Source organism: Lepisma saccharinum, chromosome 10 (genome assembly GCF_977018435.1).
Source record: "Lepisma saccharinum chromosome 10, izLepSacc3.1, whole genome shotgun sequence".
NCBI classification, from domain to species: domain Eukaryota; kingdom Metazoa; phylum Arthropoda; class Insecta; order Zygentoma; family Lepismatidae; genus Lepisma; species Lepisma saccharinum.
In genome coordinates, this window is record NC_139238.1 from 45662700 (window position 1) to 45683641 (window position 20942).

Genomic DNA, 20942 nt, shown 5'->3' on the forward strand with positions numbered 1-20942 from the left:
CAACCCAGAGAGAGTAGAAGTACTAATAGCTGAAGCTAACCCAGATGCAGTTACAATCTCCACAAGTTTCCCATTCCGATCTAGAGTTTGGAAAATGGTTTATCGATTTTCGGGATTATCAAGCAGTTGGGGAATTTCAAATTATCAAAAAAATAGAACCTGTGGAATACTTAAATCTTGAATGATAACAAACCATATCGGGATCTTCTAATGAAATTATAATATTCGTGCTATAAGTTCATAAGCAGTTGCTTCGGGCAGAAATTACATGTGGCATTATAGAATTTGTGATATGTCAGGAGCTTTCTGAGTATTTTCCAGAGAAATTCCAAAACTTTCAGGAAATTGCAGACATTTGCTTTCAAGTCCCATCTGGTGTGTGGAATTAATTTCTTTCCCATCCGTATACCGTTCTATACGCTTGTGATTTATGAGAACAAAATAAATCTGAATAAATTTTTACGAACAAGTCTGCGCATAGCGGACAGAACAGTAATCTGGTAATTTTACTAAACCTAAAGGGGGGTTGGGCACGTTGAACCCCCCTTAAATACGCCCATGGCTACACGGTCTGTCGTAAACACAGTGTAGTGTGTCAATTTGTCTACAAATCGGCATTTCATTAAGTGAAATTAAGTGCTATTTCTTCGTAGCAGATTGCAAGTGACCTTGTGACGTTAGGTCGCCACCGACAATCTAGAGGCGAAGTTTAACCCCCATATTTTTTGGATTGGATTGGAATTTAAAATTTTGGGAGCGTCAGCACTTAGGCTATTTTGCTCCCGTCACATTATACGGGGACCAGCCCCTTACCATTATAAATAACAACTCTAACGTAAAAAAAAAAAAGGTAAAGTGCTCCCCTGTGCATAGCACCACGCCATGAAGGCGTATAGGGGGTGTGGGGGTAACGCCCCACACTTTCTTGATCCGGTCGTGAGTGGGGGTGATGTGATCAGCATCACGCCCCTGACCGCCTTTACCCACCAGGGTTTCCTCCAGGTACCCATGTTATTCGACGCTGGGTGGGCGCCGGGGCCGCTTCCATCGTTAGAAAAGTTCCCGTATTTGAACCGGCCGGGGATCGAACCCGGGACCTTTAGCATGGTAGTCAGACGCGTTACCGACTGAGCCACAACTCTAACCTTGCATAACTAAAAAATTTAAAATGTTCTGACTTCTGTTAAAAGCTGAGGCTGTAAAAGGGGCACTCAGCACACATAAGGACAAAACAAACACAATTATACTGGCCATGGGGCCAGTCGCCAGAGCCTCGCTAGTCTTTAGTCCAGGGTGCACTAACGTGGAAGTGAGGTTGACATTTGGGTGTACTACGTGGAAGGTCACCCCTTACACCCCTAACTCCCATATTTGAAATTATAAGTTTTCTTGAGTATATTACTCACTATTAGTATTAGAAGGCTAATGTGAGCGGCTTTTACGTTGATCTTGGCCTAACGCAGCCAGGTGGCATTTATAGCTGTAGGCGCGTTCACTTCAAAGTCCAAAAGAGAAGTATTTACTATCCTTTAAACAATTCCGCCAAACAATATGAATACCTGCGTTTTGTATGTAATCAATTTTTTTAAAAAAAAATGTTTCAAGCAAATGGATCACGAACAAAATATTTGGCTGCGTGAAGCCTCCCCCACCTCCTCCTAAGAAGAATCCTGGCTGTATAACTGCGTTGAAGTAAGAGAAAATGTTTATAATTTCTTCTTCCAGTTCTTCATCCGAGGTGCAGACAATCCTGATTTCGGTTCGAGACGCTACTACACTAATATAAAAGTCTATGACAAAAAATGGGAAGGCAGAGCATTTGGGGTAAAAGTTAATTTCTGGTACAACTGTGGGGCGGGGGAGGGGGACTAGTTAACTATTGTACGTCCGTCATACTCTGGCATCATCTCAGTCTTTTTTTTTCCACGACGGAGCCCCCCAGAGAACTGCACTACGCCACTGGGGATGGGTGATTAATAGATGCAATTGATGAAGCCACTCATGCCCACGTCGGTACTCGAACCCAGGAACTTTACGCGCTCGGCTACTGAGCCGGCTAGTAATCTTGATATTTGTTCTTGCGTCGGGACGGGAGCAGGTGTGATGTTCATTTACGGCGACATGTAATGCAGATGTGTGTGCTCCTGCGTATGTCTATGTGGATGCAATGGAACAATGAGATGTAAATAATGGCAATTCTGTATGCGCTTCACGGTTGCTGGTTCGGGAAAAGAGCCCAGAATGTGTGTCGTTTCACTTGGTTGGCAGGGAACCGGGGGTGTTGCTGTTGCACGCATTATTTTATCTTTTCCCCACTTTTTTTTTTTCCTACATCGTCACACTCTCCGGGGGCACGACGTACCTAACTGCGACGTAGGAAGCGTTCATAAGGTCGAATATCGCATGGCTGGCGCTTGCTTCGTCGTTTCCCGAGGAACTGGTGCGTAGTTGTCTGCTCCCTGTCTGGTTGCAGCGCGGGAGCAGGGCGGTCGGTAGGTGAGTGTCGTCTGCTGATTTGTTTATTTGTTTTGTGCGCCATCAGTAAACAGGCAGTTTACTAGCTAGTTTCGGAGTGGAAATTGTAATGAAATAACGAAAAATCATACATGTAATGTGAAACAAGGAATTCGTATTAAATACGCAGTATTAAACCGATGAAATGTCCCCCCCCCTATTAATGCTTCTAGAATGGGACCTAAAAGTACTTGCGTATGATGATAACTTTTACACGGCTTATTTCTTCGCAGCCCTCGTATGCTTGATGTTTGGTGTGAATCTATCTCAGTTGTGCTGCCTTTTCCTGCTATCGTGTCAGTTGTAAGAATTTCAACCCTTTCTGCTGTCATCAATTACTTGCACTTCTGCATTGCAAGGGGCGATAAAAATTCGTTGCAAGGGGCGATAAAAATTCGTCACCTTACTAACATCAGTTGCGGTATCAATAATTTATTGAACGAATTATCTCAGTTTGGCTGGACCGAAAGTACAAGTTCATTGTCTTGATATGATTGTTCCTTCTGTAAAGCGAATTTTGACAAGAATCTCGTGTGCGTGCAAGGCTGAAATGGTGTAAACCGCCTAGGACGAATCAATCGTACCATGGACACGTTAACACTCGTGGATAATATGGAAAGTGCAGTCTGAAGAACATCGCTGCCTGCAAATGTAATTGTTTACTTTCGCTCTCGCCTGGAGATATTTTGTGTCATAAGTTCTCGGCGGGTTTTTTTTTCCACCTGTTAATGGGGATTTTTCTTTTAGGCTAGATTTTAGATTAGATAATTTAGTTTTAATGTAGACCTATTTTTGCATGAATTTACAATACCGGACCACTCTCCAATTTCTATAAAATTTCGCCTACTTACTAATTTCGGTGTCCTGATGACGTATCTGTAGTTCATATTTGGCAGTCACTTGTTAAAATTGTACATTTACGTGTAGAACTTGTAAAATAACCGGTGCTACTTTACTATACCGGAGACACCTATCAATGATTTATTTCGCAATTTTTTTTACATTGCTAACGTACTATTCTGCATTGCGGAACATTTCTTTAGGTGAAATAATTAATTTCTAACGAAAATAATGTCTATTTTGTACATTAACGAGTACTTACTGTTGTTCCTTATTTCCCACAAACCATCCACGGGTAGCCCTAAAAACCATTGAGGTTAGCCCAAAAATTCATGATAGTCCCACGAACCATCACTGGGACGAGGTATGCCTACTAGGTTAGGTTAGGCCTGTTAGGTTAGGTTCCATTAGCACTCCTTTCATTCAATTTAGCATATACGGACAATACGAGGGCGTATTGTGCTCTCTTGCAGAAAGCAAATGGCGGCAGCACCAATAGCGCGTTGGAGAGAGATTTTCGTAGAAAACCACATGCATTCGCATTAAAATGGATCAAAACTACATTCCTGAACATCAACAACGCTACAGAAAATGATTTGCATAAGTACTTTCTCCTGTAAATTTGAAGAAATCCGTCTCCGGGATAGTAAAGTGTTACCAAATAACCTTGTGATTTACCACGCTGATTGTCCATACATAGCAATTCGGAACCATCTTTCTTTCACAATTTGTTAATGGTCTTCCTTTACGCACAACAGTCTTCAACCTTGAATATTGACTTAAGACTAGGAATGCCTACGAGGTTAGGTTAGGTTCCATTAGCATAAATACAAAGAAAAAATAATATTGTGGCTAAGAGAACTATACCTTGCCTAACATGAAAAAGCCCTCTCCAGTGACGTCAGAACACAACGTTGCTAAAGTGTTGTGCGATAAGTGACACCCATTCGGGGGAAATGGCATGTTCCGTAGAGCTACTGTTCTTATGGTAGGGTTACGTTATGTTAAGAAAACATAGTTTATTTCATTTTTTTTTTTTTCTCGATTTCCATACCGACCGCCAATTATTACATGCAGATTCGTGATTAGGAGGTCTCAATTAGTGAGTAGGCGAAATTTCAAAGCAATTGGAGAGTGATCCGGTATTGCCCCTATTTGCTGACAGTTGTCGAGTGTTGTAAATACATACCAAAATGATCTGTATAGAGCAGTAGCGGCGATTAGGGTGCTCTCCACTTTTTTGCCGGCCTCTTAATGTCCTTGCCCCAGGGGTGCTCATCCCCCCAAGGCACATGATACACTCCACCCAAGAAGGTAGAGCATCCCTCCATGTATGCCAAATTAATTACTCAAATTGGTAACAGTATGATATAGTAAAAACACGTTTCTTCAAATTTACAGAAGAAAAGACTGGAAACTATTTACGGAATTGAGTTCATGTGGACTTTTAGAACCTGGGAATAGGGGTTTTTCCATTCGTGCAACTTATTCGGCCGGTAAATAATGTAATTTTCGACATTAATGTATCTCTGTTGCACAATAGCTCATAGCTCGTGCCACCATTACCGTCGACTACGTGAATCAAATATTCCGTGCATTCGATTATGCAACCCCCTGTCAGTGTAGCAACCATGCGATTGTTTTACAAGATGACGTTTGAGTGTTTTTTCTTTCCCAATTTAATTTTCTGTTTGCCTAACCTAACTGAACCTAACCTTCCATGAATGGTTTGTGGATCAATTTTATCCTAAGAACCATCTGTGAACAGTTTGTGCCGCATTTTTCGGTTAATAAGTGTTAGTGTAGCAACCCGGCGGTAGTTTTACAAGATGGCGTATGAGCGTGTTTTTTTTTTCCCAATTTAATTTTCTGTTTGCCTAACATAACTGAACCTAGCGTAACCTTCCGTGAATGGTTTGTGAATGAATTTTCACTTAAAAACCTTTTGTGATTAGTTTGTGCAGCATTTTTCAGTTCTTAAGTTTGGAAACACTGCATATGAGCTGACGATAGACAACTTGAGTCAAATTTTGCCCACCATAGTGTGTGTAACGAAAGCGAATTAGCAACGATCAATAAATACTTGTAATGTGAAAAATTACGCTTTCTTCAGTGGGAAAAACATAATCTGAAGTTGAAAAATGTTCCGCTATGCATATAAGGTAAGTACAAATGTAAATAATTCAGAAATAAACGAGTGAAATGTGTTTTCACTATATCATAAACCCCCAACTCAGGGCTCGAAAACTCCTGGTCGCCATGGCGACTGTGATCTCTTGCTGTAGTATTGCCGTTTTTTAAGTTTCAATGTACAAAACTTTGGAAGATTCTAAGTACAGCGTAAGCTAGCAAGTGTGTGTTTTTTTTTATCAACGTTGTGAACATTCCATAGAATCAGTAATAATTTCTTACTCTTCGTCCCCAACCCCCCATTTCCCGCTTTCTCACATGAATTAGCGATGTTTTGAATAGGAAGATGCTCAGCTTCTTACAGATTGATTGATTTGCTTTAGTTTGCTTCGATTTTTGTGCCACTTTTGGCTAATTTGCGAAGATGGTAATGATTGATGATATGATGAAATTGATGGACAAACACTCAGAAACATCTAAGCCCAGTCCAGGATTCCAAACCGGGACCCCTAGCATCGGAGCGCCATGTGCTAACCACTCGACCACAGGTTCTGGCTCAGCTTCTTATAGTATCCTCAATTGCTAGTAAGTGGTTTCCTGGCACCTACCAGAGATACAACCAAAAATTTTTGTCCGGGGGGCAAGTACCAGGATAAACGTACCGATAATAATAATATTGGATTTATTACAGTAGTAGTAGTATCAAAGACGTTATTAGCCTCGTAAATTAAGCAAAAAGGGGGTAGAAGTCTGTGCTGAAGCATTTGTTTGGAACAAACGATTTAAAATATTTTTTCAACACCGTCAATTTCACATTAGCTAATAATGGAAATCAAGCACACAAACTGTATTTTTGAATGGCAGAAAATTAATGATAAATGTATTCCGAATGCGAGTGAGGCGAGCAAGAATATTTTTAGATCCAATTTTTGCAATTGAAAACAATATTGGTTTAATACGGGGCAAAGAATTTTACTGGATGCAATAGCATTCTCTCTTTTACAACATTTATATCATTCAGCACCCATGGCCGACTTCCGCCGCCCCTAGCTACAGCTCTGAACTTAACGAAAACGAGGAAAGCAGATAATGTGAGCAAAGCAAGCAAGAAAATTTTACAAAATGTATTTATATTTGTATAAAATTTGAAAAAGAAGGGTAATTGCTCCTCTGTGCCCCCCCCCCCTTTATAGGTACGCTTGGCCGTCAATGTTTGACCCCCCTTGCTACCCTAGAATTGACTTCCACCAAAGGTTGGGGGTGGGGCAATGCCCCCCTGTTTTTGCGTCTCTGTATAATACAGACATAATGATGCAGTATATGTTTAGATACTTTAGGCTCACTGCCATTGTTAGTCAACCTTTTTCTGCACAGTTTGTCTGCTTGACTAACCTTGTATTAATGCGAATACCACCCCCCTCCGTCCAAACCGATTCTAAAGACATAAGAGGTGGTGTTTCATTTCAACCCTATCGCTGCGATCACCCACAGAAAGGTAGAACATACTGTACATAATAATCAAAACTAAAAATCAATAACAAATCAATCACCCCACCCCATATTTGTGTGAAGATATATAGAATTTGTATAAAATTTTGCCCCCTCCCCCTGTGGGCACCCCTTCCTTGCCCCCCCACTTTTGGCACCCAGTCGCCGCTACAGTTGTAGAGATACGGTTTTCCGTTATAAAATCAAGTTTGACCACCTCTCCTGTTGATGTCTGCTATCTATATTTTCAATTCAAACTACAAAAAAAACTATGGAGTGGAACTTGTTAGTTTCAAAACGTCGCACAATTTCCAGAGGGCACCAATTTTCAAGGACATATTTAAGAGTTCAGCACTCCCTATGAGTGCTGTTAATAAAAAGTCTCTCCGCTAAAATACAGTACCTTCATGACATTATAAAGGAAGACACCTTTATTAGGTTGAAATACCAAACTGGCCAAATAACTGATCACACCACACAGGGATGTTGATACGCATTTGCGTGCATTAACAACAACATCATTAAGTAATAAAAGTCAAACTCCCCAGCAGTCTTTTTAAAAAAATATATTTAGAATGAGATTCCAAATAATGATATTCTGCACCATATAACTGAGTAAGCACAAGGTGTAACAGTTGCACTGTAGGTCTTGTTAAACAGTCCTCATATGAGTAAACTTTGCCATATCTCATTATAAAAGAATGAGTGAACACTTCATCTTGGCACCACCCCTAGCTCCTAACAAAATTTGAAAACTCAATTCAATTTTTTTTTTTTTTTTACCTTTGAAGATATTCTGGATAACAATTTTTTAACGAACTACTACTACAGGCATGAATTTTACCAAATTGGACCCCTACCTTTAAACTTTTCTGGATTTCCCCGTTGACAGTCTTTTCCACACCTACCAAGTAAAATGTTCTTTTTTTTTCCCCTCATTATTCCAAGGCTATTAGATACCAATTTTCACAATCAGTGTAGTTAATAGAAAGCCATGTGATGTGTAGAATAAGCCAGTGGCATTAAAGTTATTGCCGTTGTCTTGTAATCAAAGGCTTCCAGGTTTAAATTCCCTCGAGGGACAAAAATTCATTCTGATTATCCTATCTGTGCATAAGTGCACTTAACACTGGACATTCACTTTTCCACCACTTCACAATTTGAAGGCTTAATTTGGTGTGTGTGCAGACTAGATGAAGCAGAATTATTTTTAATAATGTGAATTAAAAATTAACAATACTCCAAAATATGGAACTAAAACTTCTTCTGAAGTGTAATTTGCTACTTAGATGCAGAAAACAATGATAGAGCATTACAAGTTTCACCTTTGAACTTCTGCTACTAATGTATTGAAACATGATTTTTATACAGATAAAAAGATTGTAAGACATGAATAACATTGTGATCGTAATGTGAAACAGGGGAGGTAAGTTCTGAAATGAAATGTCCTCCTCTTGGAAGTGTGTAATTCTGTCCTGAAATTCTGGTAATGTGCTTGTATAATATCAGTTCAAATTGTACTGTTAGTCTTGACACTTAAGTTAATCAGAGTGGCTACTCACCAGGAATTCCTTGAATTCTGGGAATTATGCATGAATGAATGGCTCCAGGAGTTTTGCGTGAATTTTTCTCCATAGATGTGAAAAATTGCAACTTTTTTTATGAATCCAAATCCCATTGAATTTATACACATTTATTAATGCCCTGAAGCAAGTTTTTCACACTTTAGTTTTTTTTTTTTATCGAGGAAGAAAAAGAAAAGAAAGCTGCGTAGAAAATAAAACACAATTTTCTCAGTTCGTTCGTTTTGTTGGTGTCCTTTGCAGAACAATCTACCTGACAGACGGAAGATTATTGCAAGATATCTTGAAGTTGTTTAGGTAAATTTGAGTTGAAAATTCTTATACAATTAATTTTTTTTCTTAGATTAATATATCTCTTTAACATTTGTAACTTGTGTTTGTAGATGTAATTCAAGTCTGCATGTGTGAAATGATAAATGTAAACTCTGAACCTTCAATTAAATATTTTGAATATATGTATACCATTCAAATAAATTGATTTAGAATTTTTGGATAAATTGGAATTGCACAACCCTTTATATTGTTAATACATTTGTGTATGTGAGTAGTTAGAGGAGGTAATACTTAAGGCTGAAAACATCTGCTTGTACCCTTGAATTTTTGGAAAGTTTGCCTTGAAAATTGGGTATTATACTTGAATTTTGTGAAGATCATAGAGTAGCCAACCTGTAAATGCAAAGAGAAAGGGCAAAATGTGCTTATTCGTGGCATTTTTGCAACATATTATCCTCAAAATATTGGAAAGATTTGTATTATGTGAAATGTGAGAAATTAAAAAAAAACCATCTATGTCCAGTTTCAAACTTGGAAGTTTTAACCTTGGAACTTGGGTGATCGAGACAGGAGCAGGCTGCTTTGTGTTTGTAAAACTGTGTGACTGTACCATATCTAATAAGGAGTAATGTGTTGTGTATAATATTAAATAGTGAATAAAATGTGTAACATTGTTACTTCTATCACCTACAATATTTTTAATTTGTTCTTGCAGGAGGGCACTCGTGGAGATAGGAAGGAGGGGGGGAAACGTGGACGGAAGCCAGGCAGGAAGGCTGAAAGGGTGGACATGAAGGCTAAACTTGGTAAGTTTCTTCTTGTTTTTACCTTTAAAACAGACGAATGGTAGCATTTTGTTCTTATGTGTGCCTCTGTGCGAATGTAAGTTGCAGCAACCGAAGAGAGAGAACAGTTTGTTTTGAATAAGGTGTGCTATCCAGTATTGCATCTAATAGGTTTCAAAGCCCTGAACAATTGATTGGTTGGTTAATTTGGAGTTTTAATTCCACTTTATGCACAGTAAGGCTAATCGGGACTGGACCTACAATTTAATGTGTGATCCAAACCACTTATACCTCGAGCGGGGATCGATCCTGGGACCCCTCGGTGGGTTTACAGTTAAGGCACACCATTGACACAGAACACCATTGACACAGAGTAAAAAAAAAGTTGAGTTCTCCCCTGTGCTTTGCACCACGTCATGGGGTTGGAGTTAGGAGCCCACACTTTGGGGTTGGAGTTAGGGGCCCACACTTTCTTGATCACAGCCAAAGATGGGGTGATGTGATCATCACCATGCCCCTGGCTGCCTATCACCCCCATCCCCCCCCCCCCAGAGTTTCCTCCAGGTACCCACTTTTTACGATGCTGAGTGTGTACACATTTACACAGAGTACCTAAAATAAGTAGTTCATCGAAAGGGGACAGAACCAATCATCCCCTCCCCCCTCTCAAAAAAAAGAGAAAACTGTATCAAACCTGGGGAATATGTTCCCTAAACATTTGAAAATTTCTGCACAGAGATGGTGAACTCCAGGATGGAGGAGAAGGATAAGATTAAGAACCCTCTTGAACATTTGATTTCATACCGCAGTCATTAAGGAACTTTGTTCATTGTCTTGGTGACCACGTCTGGTCACATTCTGTTGGTTGTTTCTAATCATCAACTTTAATCAGGCAATCAGGTCGAAAAGTATTCCCATATTATGGACATCTGCTTGTACCAGACCAGAAAGAATATTGAAAAGTGTGCTAGCAATGGGGAGATATGGTGGCAGTGGTGAGAATCATTCTCTGTTGTAACGAGCATACCAGATCACTATGAGGAAAAAGTAGGAGACGCTGTCCCAAAATGGAAAACTTTCTTAAACAGTTGAAAACCAAGGCCTGTGTGTGTGTGCCAACACCGAGCACATTTTCAGCAAGGTATTCAAAACTCCAAAATGTAATTAAAATTTTATATCCTTCAAACTACCAATGTTAGAATTTCAAATTTTACCTCATTTTATACAGTATGGGCAACAAAACATATATTTTCAAAGAAGAAGATGAAATTATATAACAAACTTTTTTTTACACAATTTGAACTTCACTGGACCCACACGTAGCCAATGCCAGGATGTGAGGCTTCAAAGTGGTACCTGCATATTGCATGATATGTGTTCCATTCTCATGGCAAGGATTTCACACTTGGGGAAAAAAAATTCTAATGTAAAAGCTGGCCTTTTTTGTCGGGAAATTTAAAATTCTTCCTCTGCTACCCCCAGATATAGCCAGGATCAAATTAAACTTTAATGATTACTAATGAGATACCTCAAGGCTCATGTGCATCTGAAAACATGTTTCTCCAAACGTTCACAGAAAGAACCAAAAATTGGAAATTCCATGTGACATCATTGTACCAATGCCAAAACCATGAATGATCAAATTTTAACCTTTTCACCTAGTGCAGTTTCTGATTACTTCTTTTGATAGATTCGTGTGCTAATTTATATAACCTAATAATAATAATAAACAACCATAAGAAGGTTTGACAACATTTATCCAAATGTAAAACCTGTTTTTCCCAGTACCTTGAATATTAAAATTCTTCCATCTGAAAAGTGAGATAAGCACATTTATGGGTTTGACATTGGCATGTCTGGGTATACATGTCACATCTTGGCATTAACAATCTCACCAAAATGTGACACACATGCCACAGCCAGCATTTAATTCAGAATGTGAAATTGGTTCATTTTCAGTTCAGAAATAATAATGAATATTTGATTACAAAATTCAGAAAAGTTCAGGGTGGTGCGGAGCCGACTGTCACATTTCAATTTGACTCAGGGCCAGGTGGGAGGGGTGGGGGGAGGGGCCCCAGTCAGAGAATAACTTTAACTCTCAACATATTACATAATTTTTGCACAGGAATCTGCTCTGAAATGGGACTATCGGTCAGTCAGAGTGTCTTTCTTGTGCATGTGTGTTTACTATTTCAGTATTTCAAACCGACAATGAATTTAAGAAAACGCATAGTATATTATGAATTAATATGTGCGAGAATAGAAGAAGAATCAGGGGAATACTGTAGTCTTTTTACATGTACCTGTAAACATCTGTGTGTTACTTTGTACTGTATAGATATGGCTGAAAGTTGAAGCGTTACATATTTATATACGTTGGAGGGGCACCAGATCAGGGCATCCCAATTTAGTAGAACCAAATCCTTATTTGTTTTGTAGAGAAAAATTAATTCAAGTTACTTCTCAATAATAAATTTATATTGATATCAACCTTCAATATATGCGTTCTTTGACATTAAGACATTGAAAAAACAAGGCTATTATTTATCTTCGTTAAAACCATAAATATACAGCATGGTCATGTTTTTTATTGGCCAAAGGTGGAAAGTAGTGGGATCAGGGTAGAAATTTGAGGTACAGGGTGGACAGTTGGGGTGCCAAAAATCGACCTTGCCTGAATGAAAATTTTTATCTTGGACCTTAGTTGTTTATGTAAATATTTGTGAAGATATTAAACTCCTATAAAGTATTATAGGAATAAATATTAGGAAACCGAATATGATAATGAAATTCTCAGTCAAAGGTACATGTAAAGTGTTATGTTGTTTAATTACATAATCACAGTAGTACAGTGGTTTTTTGTCCAGATAATAAAGTTCGATGTACCCTGATATATAGGTTTTGTTGTCAAAGCTGGTTATTGTAATTACAATTTTTCAAACGTTAATTCAAGTGTATTAGGTACCAACTTAAGGGGAGGGGGGTCAAGAAAACTTTCTCCCCCACCCGAAAACAGAGAGAAATCGGTATTTGTGTTTTACTTAGCTTCTTTGCCCCCCCCCCCCCAAATCTCTGAAGAAATTGGCAACTATGCACATCATCCCCTTCCCATTTAAACATTTTGAGTTGAATTCAATATGCCACTTGGAACGCACCAATGTGGTTCTCCCTAAGCCTAACCTGTTTCTATAATGACCAAATTGTAACTCCACATTACTTCTTATAGGGAGTGTTAAGATCACCCTCTAGGCCTTTGTATGTGACTTTGTCGACATGAGATCAAGAATTACACATACAAATACACATTATATATATATATATATATATATATATATATATAAATAATGTGTGTATGTGTGAAGGTAGGTAGGGGGGGGACAAGATTTGTAGATCTGCACTGTTTGCAGCTCCCCAATTTCCTCACAATGCTGGGTGGCCACCAGTCACATACACAGACCAAAGTTTCAGGAAAAGTTTTTATACTTCCCCCAGGAGACTCAAACTTGAGTTCATCCCATATACGGAACCCAAAGCTCGCACATTTTCCAATAGTTAAAACAGAATATTTGACTCATTTATTTTATTTGTGTGCCATTAGAGCCCCTTCATCAATTTTATCCAATTACCGCTCATCGTGATGATTAGCGAAAAGTGGTGGCAGAAAAGTGACATAAAATAATAAAAGAGAAAGAATAGGTAGAATTATTATAGTCAGTAGGGCATGTGACTGTTATGAGAAGATGCAAGTGATGTTCCAATTCTGGGTTGGGAGATTTACGGTCTGAATATGCACAAAATATGTTATAGGCTAATGTAACTTTTGTTTCAGTTACACATTTGCTATCAATCAGATTCGCTGCCCTACTTCCCCAACAAGGATAGATACTCAAGGGACTCACATATCCTAAATTTGAACAACTTCTCTAGTTCAGTTTGTTCTTCAAATTGCCTAACATTTTTAGAAGTGTACCTGTGATCAAGATTTAGCACGTTTTTATTACATATTTAATGAATTTTTCGGTGTGTATTTTAATCACTGTGTGAATGAAGCTTTGTGCTGGTGGGATTCATTGGCCTAGTTGTGATTTCACTTCAGGAGGTAAGTTTTTTTCCATGTATGCAAATTTGTGTATGTTATCAGTTAGTAAACTAAACTATAACCTTGCGGTTCTAATTACCTTACATCAGTAGTTCTAACTTTGGTCATTCAATCTAATAACATTTACACCTAACTTACAAACATTTGTCGGTACTTTAGTATTATATGGACTACCTCCAAATCGAATGACTCATCTTTGCGAGGGGAATATAATTGTAACGTATACAAATGAGGTGGTACATATAATACTAAAGTACCCATTTGTCCTGCACAGTGACCGTAAGGTCTAAGGTGCAAGCTTTGGGCTTCAGCTATAGGATGCGTGCAGGTTCTCTTGTGGGGAAGCGTAACAAACTTTTCTCCAGAGATTTTATGAGATTTCGGCCAATGTTCGGGACCAGTGGCCACCCACCATTGTGAGGAAATTGGCGAGCCATGAATGAGTACCTTAAACCAGTCCTGGAAACCTACAAGGATGATTGGTAGTTCGTCATGCTGACTACATATCAGTAATTGATTGAATGATCTCACGGCCTGTTATGCAACTGCTTATTGTAAACATTTGCTATATTTACAGTCTAAGCAAACCGAAACTTGTAAAAAAAAAATAACGAACTAGTAACACAGAAAACTTGACCAAATTTCCATTGCCCAAATTCAAACTTAGTGTACATCTACCCTAGTTACAAGTTTCTTGTGAGCACTGTAATACATGTAACATGTCAGCACAGTCTGCTTCAGAATTCGTAATTTTCACAAAATCAGATGCCATTTTGATTTTGTCGTCACCATACAAAATCAGTTCATTTTCACTTCACAACATTGTAGTATGCATTCACTACAATAAGAAGAACTGGGTGTTCCATTGTCAACAAGACCTTGTAAGAACTATTTTCTGAAATCTGTAAATTCTCCTCAATGCTTGAAGAATCTTTTATGCATTGTTCTCTTTGTATACTTTCTTTCAGAACAAATTTTTCTGTAGCAGCTTTCAAGAAAACTCCTGCATCATCCTTCATTGCACTGAAAGTTCTAACAGTAATATAAGTCTCTGAGTTTACAATTACAACACTTAAAGACCTCCATTTCAAATACAGAGACAGAAACTTCTAAACTATTTCTAAAGAGACCAAGTTTCGTAACAAATGACACTTCACCATTGAGTCGTGTAACCTGCAGAATTTAGCTCGATTCCTAGTTGCATAAACTTTTCTTAAATGATGTTTTCCATGAAAGGTGTCATTTTTGCACTGTGAACCCCCTGAAAAACGCATCATTTTCAAGGGCTTGCAACTGTAAAATGAAGCCTTAAGGATCAAAAAGTTATTAAAAACAGTCGTTGACCTTGATATCTTTTACATACTGTGAAGATTTGTTGTTGTTTGGGACATCTTGTGTGTGTGTGTTCGTTTTTTGTGGACTTCAGTTAAGAACCGATTCTATAGGAAAATGTTAATGTGGGAAATTTTATGTTCTTACATATCCGTGTACCTGTTATTTTATTCTATTAATTTCAGTGGCCACCACTACAAGTTCCGATGTGGATGGTTACAGTGGTCACAGTAATTAATCGGATTAAATAAAACAGACACGTGGATACATAAGCATGCTTCATTTGTGTATTAATGTCTTGCTGCTTCTAAAGTCCCATAACATAAATACAATCTTCTTCTTTCTCTACCACCAGTGTCGGGGATGCTTCAACTCGCTGTTCCTATTTTTCTCTCTTCTTGGCCATCATCTTCATTTCTTGGAGTATCTTCCCTCTTTTCCTTCCTAATTCTTCCACCATGTCCTCATATTCTTCCACCATGTCCTCATATGTCTTCCTTGGACTGTCCCTGGGCCTTCTTTCTGGTCTTGCCTCCAAGAACTGCTTGGGTTTCCTTCCCTCTTCCATCCTGGTTATGTAGCTAAACATTTCATTTGTCTCTTCATGATATGGTTTTCAATTGATGTTTGTTCCAGCTCTTCCCTTATCCTTTCATTTCTTACTCTATCTCTTCTTGTTTTTCTTACTAGCTATTGGAAGCACTTCAAATCTACAGTTGTTATCTTACTGAGTTCCTTTCCTTTCGTGTCCGAAAAGTAAATAATAATACATACTATCAATTGAACCAGACAATATTTGGAAAACAAGAAATAGGAACGAGAGCCAAACCAGAAATATATAAATCAGTCAATACAATCTGAAATCTAAAATTATACTTTTACTGTACACATCACGTGCTTCGATGCCAGGGTTCCTGGGTTCGAATCCTGGCCTGGGCATGGACGTTTGTGTGTGTCCATTCATCCTATTCATCAGTCATCCCCGTCTTCGCAAATTAACCAAAAGTGGCACAAAAAAGTGAAGTAAAATAAAAGCAAATCAATCAATCAAAAAGACTTTTAATGTATGTAGATATCTGTAACTGTTGCATACACCAAATTACTTAAATGGGATTTTGTCTTAGAAGAATCAGCTGTGTAGAAAATAATTTCGAAGAATGTATGATGTTCATTCTTTCTAGTTTATTTACTAATTTACTTCCTTTGTTGTATTTTCACAGAACGTAGCAGGCAGAGTGCTCGGGAATGTCGGGCTAGGAAGAAGCTGAGGTATCAGTATTTGGAAGAACTGGTTGCCGACAGAGAAAAGGCAGTGTTTGCACTCAGGAAAGAACTGGACATGGTAAGTTGTTAATACTACCTCACCAGCCCTCACCATTGCTCGTACCTTCATAATAGGTTCTTACAGAGGGAATTGAATATGGATTTTTGTAAAGATTCTTCTAGCCATGAAAATTAAAATCATTTGAATCATCTGCCTTGTCTAGCTTTCTAGGTTTGCTTTATAGATTGTCCCATATTCTTCTTTGGACACACTGTGTGTAAAAATGCTACAATTTCAGAACAATAGTTTTTCTTGTATGTACGCATTGCTTGCATGATAGAATTATTTTCCTGTAGTTTACGGTTATTACAAGCATAAGAATCATCTTATGCTTGTAATAACCGTAAACTACAGGAAAATAATTTCAGAACAACTTGCTTCCCGTTATTTGAATATTACATCTTTTTAATCTTTAGATAGGCTGTATTCTGTAATATTAACTTGAATTTGGGCACTTCTTCTATTTGAAATTATGTACTGATGCAATTAAAATTTAGTATTCTGGGAAGTAAAAGTATTAAAGTTTCATAGCACACTTTGTTTCGCTCATTATATTTGAGGCTACAATGGAATGTTCATGAAATGTGCATTTTATAATTGGAAAGTTTTTTTTCTTCAGAAATCTGTGAAATGCCCAATTCCATTACATCCCTCCACCTTTATTTGTTTCAAAAATGGAAGCTACACCAGAGCTCCTAGGTTTGAATCCCAATCTGGCCCATGAGTATTCTTTGAGAGTGTCCCTTCGTCAATTTCATCATTCAATTATCCAAATGTGGCAGAAAATCGAAGTAAAATAAACCAAATCAATCAAACCAAACCATGCTTGAAGTGATAAAACATTAACTTGTGGGAAGGGGGGGGGGGGTGTTTGGTTGAGCCTTGCGGCTAGCTGGGGTAATGCTTTGTGAAACTTTTGCTAGGTGGGGAATATCATCCCCCTTACTTAGAGCACTGAAACCAAACCTTATTTCTTTTATTATTTTCTTTAATGATATGTAACAAATCTATCTAACTGACATAGAATAGATTTTCTAAAAATTGCAATTTTCATTAAATTTGCACCATGTTTTTTTTTTTCACCCTTATGTGTATAAATGTGAAATGGAGTGCATATTACAAAGCCATATAGTCGGTAGTATTTTCTTTAAAATGTTGGTTTGAGGGAAGGAATTTGTAATGTTTCATTCCCATACCAAGAGAAACAGAAAAATAGTAGTAACACAGTGCTACAAATTTTGTTTGAATTTCCAGAAAAAAAATATTCTATGTACATTTTTAAAAATGTGATTGTGAAGTAGAAACTTGAAGGAGCGTCCACAACAAAGTTGACTTTGCCATATTTTCACAGCTTCTCCAAAGACGTTATCATTTCATTGATATTTCATTAAAGCAACAGAGATTGACTAGTTATTTAACCATACCTTCAACATATTTTCATTAAAATTTAACGTTCACGTCGAAATCCTTCAGAGCCATGTTCCATTTGACTTCTGTTGGATGGAGCTGCTGCCCAATGTTCATTTTAAAAATATTTCACTAAAATAATTTATAAGGTTCTTATAATTGTCTAAAGATAGTGTGTATAGAATTTAGGACTGAGCCAATGTTGATGTACCAGAACCAGAAAATGCCAGTTATATCAGTATTGGTAAGAATTGTTTTAAATTTAAGGGTTTCCATTTATTTGCCGATAGTGGCTGATAAATTTCTGGCATTTTGGTGCTTTGTGCAGTCTGCAGATCCAGGAAAATATCCAAAAATAAAAGTTTAATTTATTTTGCACCAGTATTGTGATACATACTATTCAGATGTAATTCTTGAATATTTTAAAGCAGATTCTAGTATTTGATGAATATATTTGGGGTGAAAATATTTGTAAATTTTAATCTATATTTTGAACAATTGTTACAATTTTCAATCATTGGTATCTGTATCAATTGGTAAGTATCTGCATCGTTATGTATTTTGGTTCAATATCAGCTTCATCCTAACAAAACGTGATGATTTGGCTTCAAATGATCCATCAGTTTTGAAGTTTAATGTCACTTCACTTGGTGCATATTTAGTTAATTATCATCACCAGGAAATGGATTTTTATATATGAATACATATGATGCAAGAAATAATGTTATTTTGTATTATCTCTTTTGAATTGTGGTATGGAAGTTCGAAAAATACATATATTGACTTTTAGCACACATTTTACATATTTATTTTCACATATAATTTCCAATTTTTCAAACATTTTCCGACATATACTCCATGCTGTTAATACTACATTTTCCTTGTGTTAAATACCAAAATTGCTCCCTTCATCTATATTCTGCTCATTTTGTATTCTCTGTTTATTTTAAACTTGACAGTAGACAATCCACACCTGTTACTGTAACTTTTGTCAGCAATAGAAATTATTGTCAAGCTTTTCCTGTAAAATCCATTGAATACTTCATACAAAATTGAAATCTGTTTTTAAGGACAGGAGGGGATTCACATTTCAGCACTTAAAATATGGTAATCTATTGTTTTATTAATGTCATCTACAACATAAATTTGGGTCGTTAAATAGGAGCGTAAAAAAGAAGTCGTGCAAGAGGCCGTGAATAACTCCTCGTCCAAGTTATGTATAAAGAGTTGTTAGTTTTAGAAGTATTTTTGACGCAGGGTAATACGTCAACTTCTATCCTCAATTAAGGATCACAAGTAAATTGCAAACAATTTCAAACATCAGCATAATACTCTACAAGAAAAATCAAATCGCTCCAAGACACATATTCACCCTGCAAAACTAATATAAGCACATATACCACTTACATGTAGTCTTACTAATTGTTTACTATGCCGAACAAGGTCAATGCAAAGAAGGTACTATTTTTACGTCACTGTTCAAGAAAAGAGTTCATGAAATGTAATTTTAAACAAATAACAAGTTTATTATCTTTCGGTTAAACCCCCTTTGTCCCATACAATTGAACACGTTAAACCCCCTTTAAACCCCCCTTTGTCCTGTACAATTGAACACTTACGTTTATGTATACAGGAGCATCATTGTTTTCCAATCAAGGACGTTTGCTTACGCATTCACCATTCATCTTGGGAACATAAATATTACTTTACAGGTGCCAATAAGCAATTAAACTAAGGTTTAAAGCACCACAATTCCTTGCACGTGCGCAAGTTTCATATATATATGGTAGAAATACTTTGGGAAGGATTAATGCTCTTTCTTTCAAATTTGCGTTTCTCATAAAATTGGGTTTGCATTAGAAGAAGGACAAACTGTTTTGTCAAAATGCGCGATGTTTGCCCTGTTGCAGCTCCACGATTTTTGTACTATCCAACACGTGCAAAGCACTCACTTCTAGTACGTAACTGTTATTTAATGTGATGAACTGTTAGCCACCACAAGATGCACATACCTGTCATTAATGCGTATTTATGTCCATGTTTCCTGGTACGGAAAGCACACTTACAAATCTACTCCTCATTTTCCTTCACTCATAGGTAGAGCACAATCAGTCCAACAGTCAAATTCTCATTTGCGGCATGCATCCAAGAAAAAACTTCCTTCTGGATTATTTTGACGTCCACATTGCCTCATATTGGCTTCCTATTCTTCTCTTGCATTTTGAATAGCCTAGAACAACTATTCGACGAAGGTACTCAATCTTCCAGCAACAACTTGTAATCCAGTTCAACTTAAGTCAAGTTCCATTTTTGTAGTATCTAGCTCAAAACGTGCCCAAGTCTTATTTACGACGTTACCTAGAAAACATACGAATTATTCATTCTCGCTTTTTCCTATCTAGTACTAAACACTCAATTCTATGTAAACGAACGAGAACGTTGAATTTGCAATTGTATTTCCAAGTCAAATACTCACAACCAACACTTCCGAGGCAAAGAGAGCTCACGTCAATGCCGTATCGTAATATTCAACACGTACTCCAACACTGTCATTGAGAAGAAGAAGCAACGTCGTACTTCAGGCCGAGGGTAAAAGTCAAGTTGATCAAGCGAGAGTTGAAGCGATACTGCTAGTTGTGGTGAAATCGTTGCTTCGCGTCATGTATGGTGCTGCCAGTCGTTTATGACAGAAATTCGTCACAAATGTAAGCCTAATGCATTTTATTTAGCTAAACGCACGGCCATGCAATTAGGCAGCTGGCAGAAATTCGCACTGTTGCCATGTCCTAAGCACAGTTCCATGTGTTCGGAGGTTTAAGAGAAGTCCGACATGTAGATATAGGACTCCACTTGTGGGGCCTGTAACGAACTATCAATGAACACAATCACCAACTCTGTATTGAATGCGACTCGAAAGTGCCCAGGAGAGGGGGAGGGAGGGAGGGAGAGAGAGAGAGCGGGGAGAGTGTGTGTGTGTTTTTCTTTATTGATTGGTTTGATGCTCAAACTAGGCAACACAGCCCGATTGACGTTCCCACACTAGAGTACAGAAACCAGTGACTTTTGTCCCGCTCTCACTTTGCTTTTCCCATATGTGACACCAATGCAATTCTGCCCAGCTGCCTTCTTTCATGGATGTGCATTTAAGTGAGCCACTTGATTTA

At 37.7% G+C, this 20942-nt stretch overlaps 1 protein-coding gene across 2 annotated transcripts in view; it reads left to right on the plus strand.

The window, feature by feature from the left end:
- REPTOR-BP (REPTOR-binding partner) overlaps nt 1–20942 on the plus strand; it is a 132152-nt gene that overhangs the window by 96124 nt on the left and 15086 nt on the right. For both annotated transcript variants that reach the window (XM_083129790.1, XM_083129789.1), the window contains exons 2-3: nt 9544–9634; nt 16268–16389. In XM_083129790.1, the coding sequence (XP_082985916.1) occupies nt 9544–9634; nt 16268–16389 (213 nt within the window). The remainder of the gene's footprint in view (nt 1–9543; nt 9635–16267; nt 16390–20942) is intronic.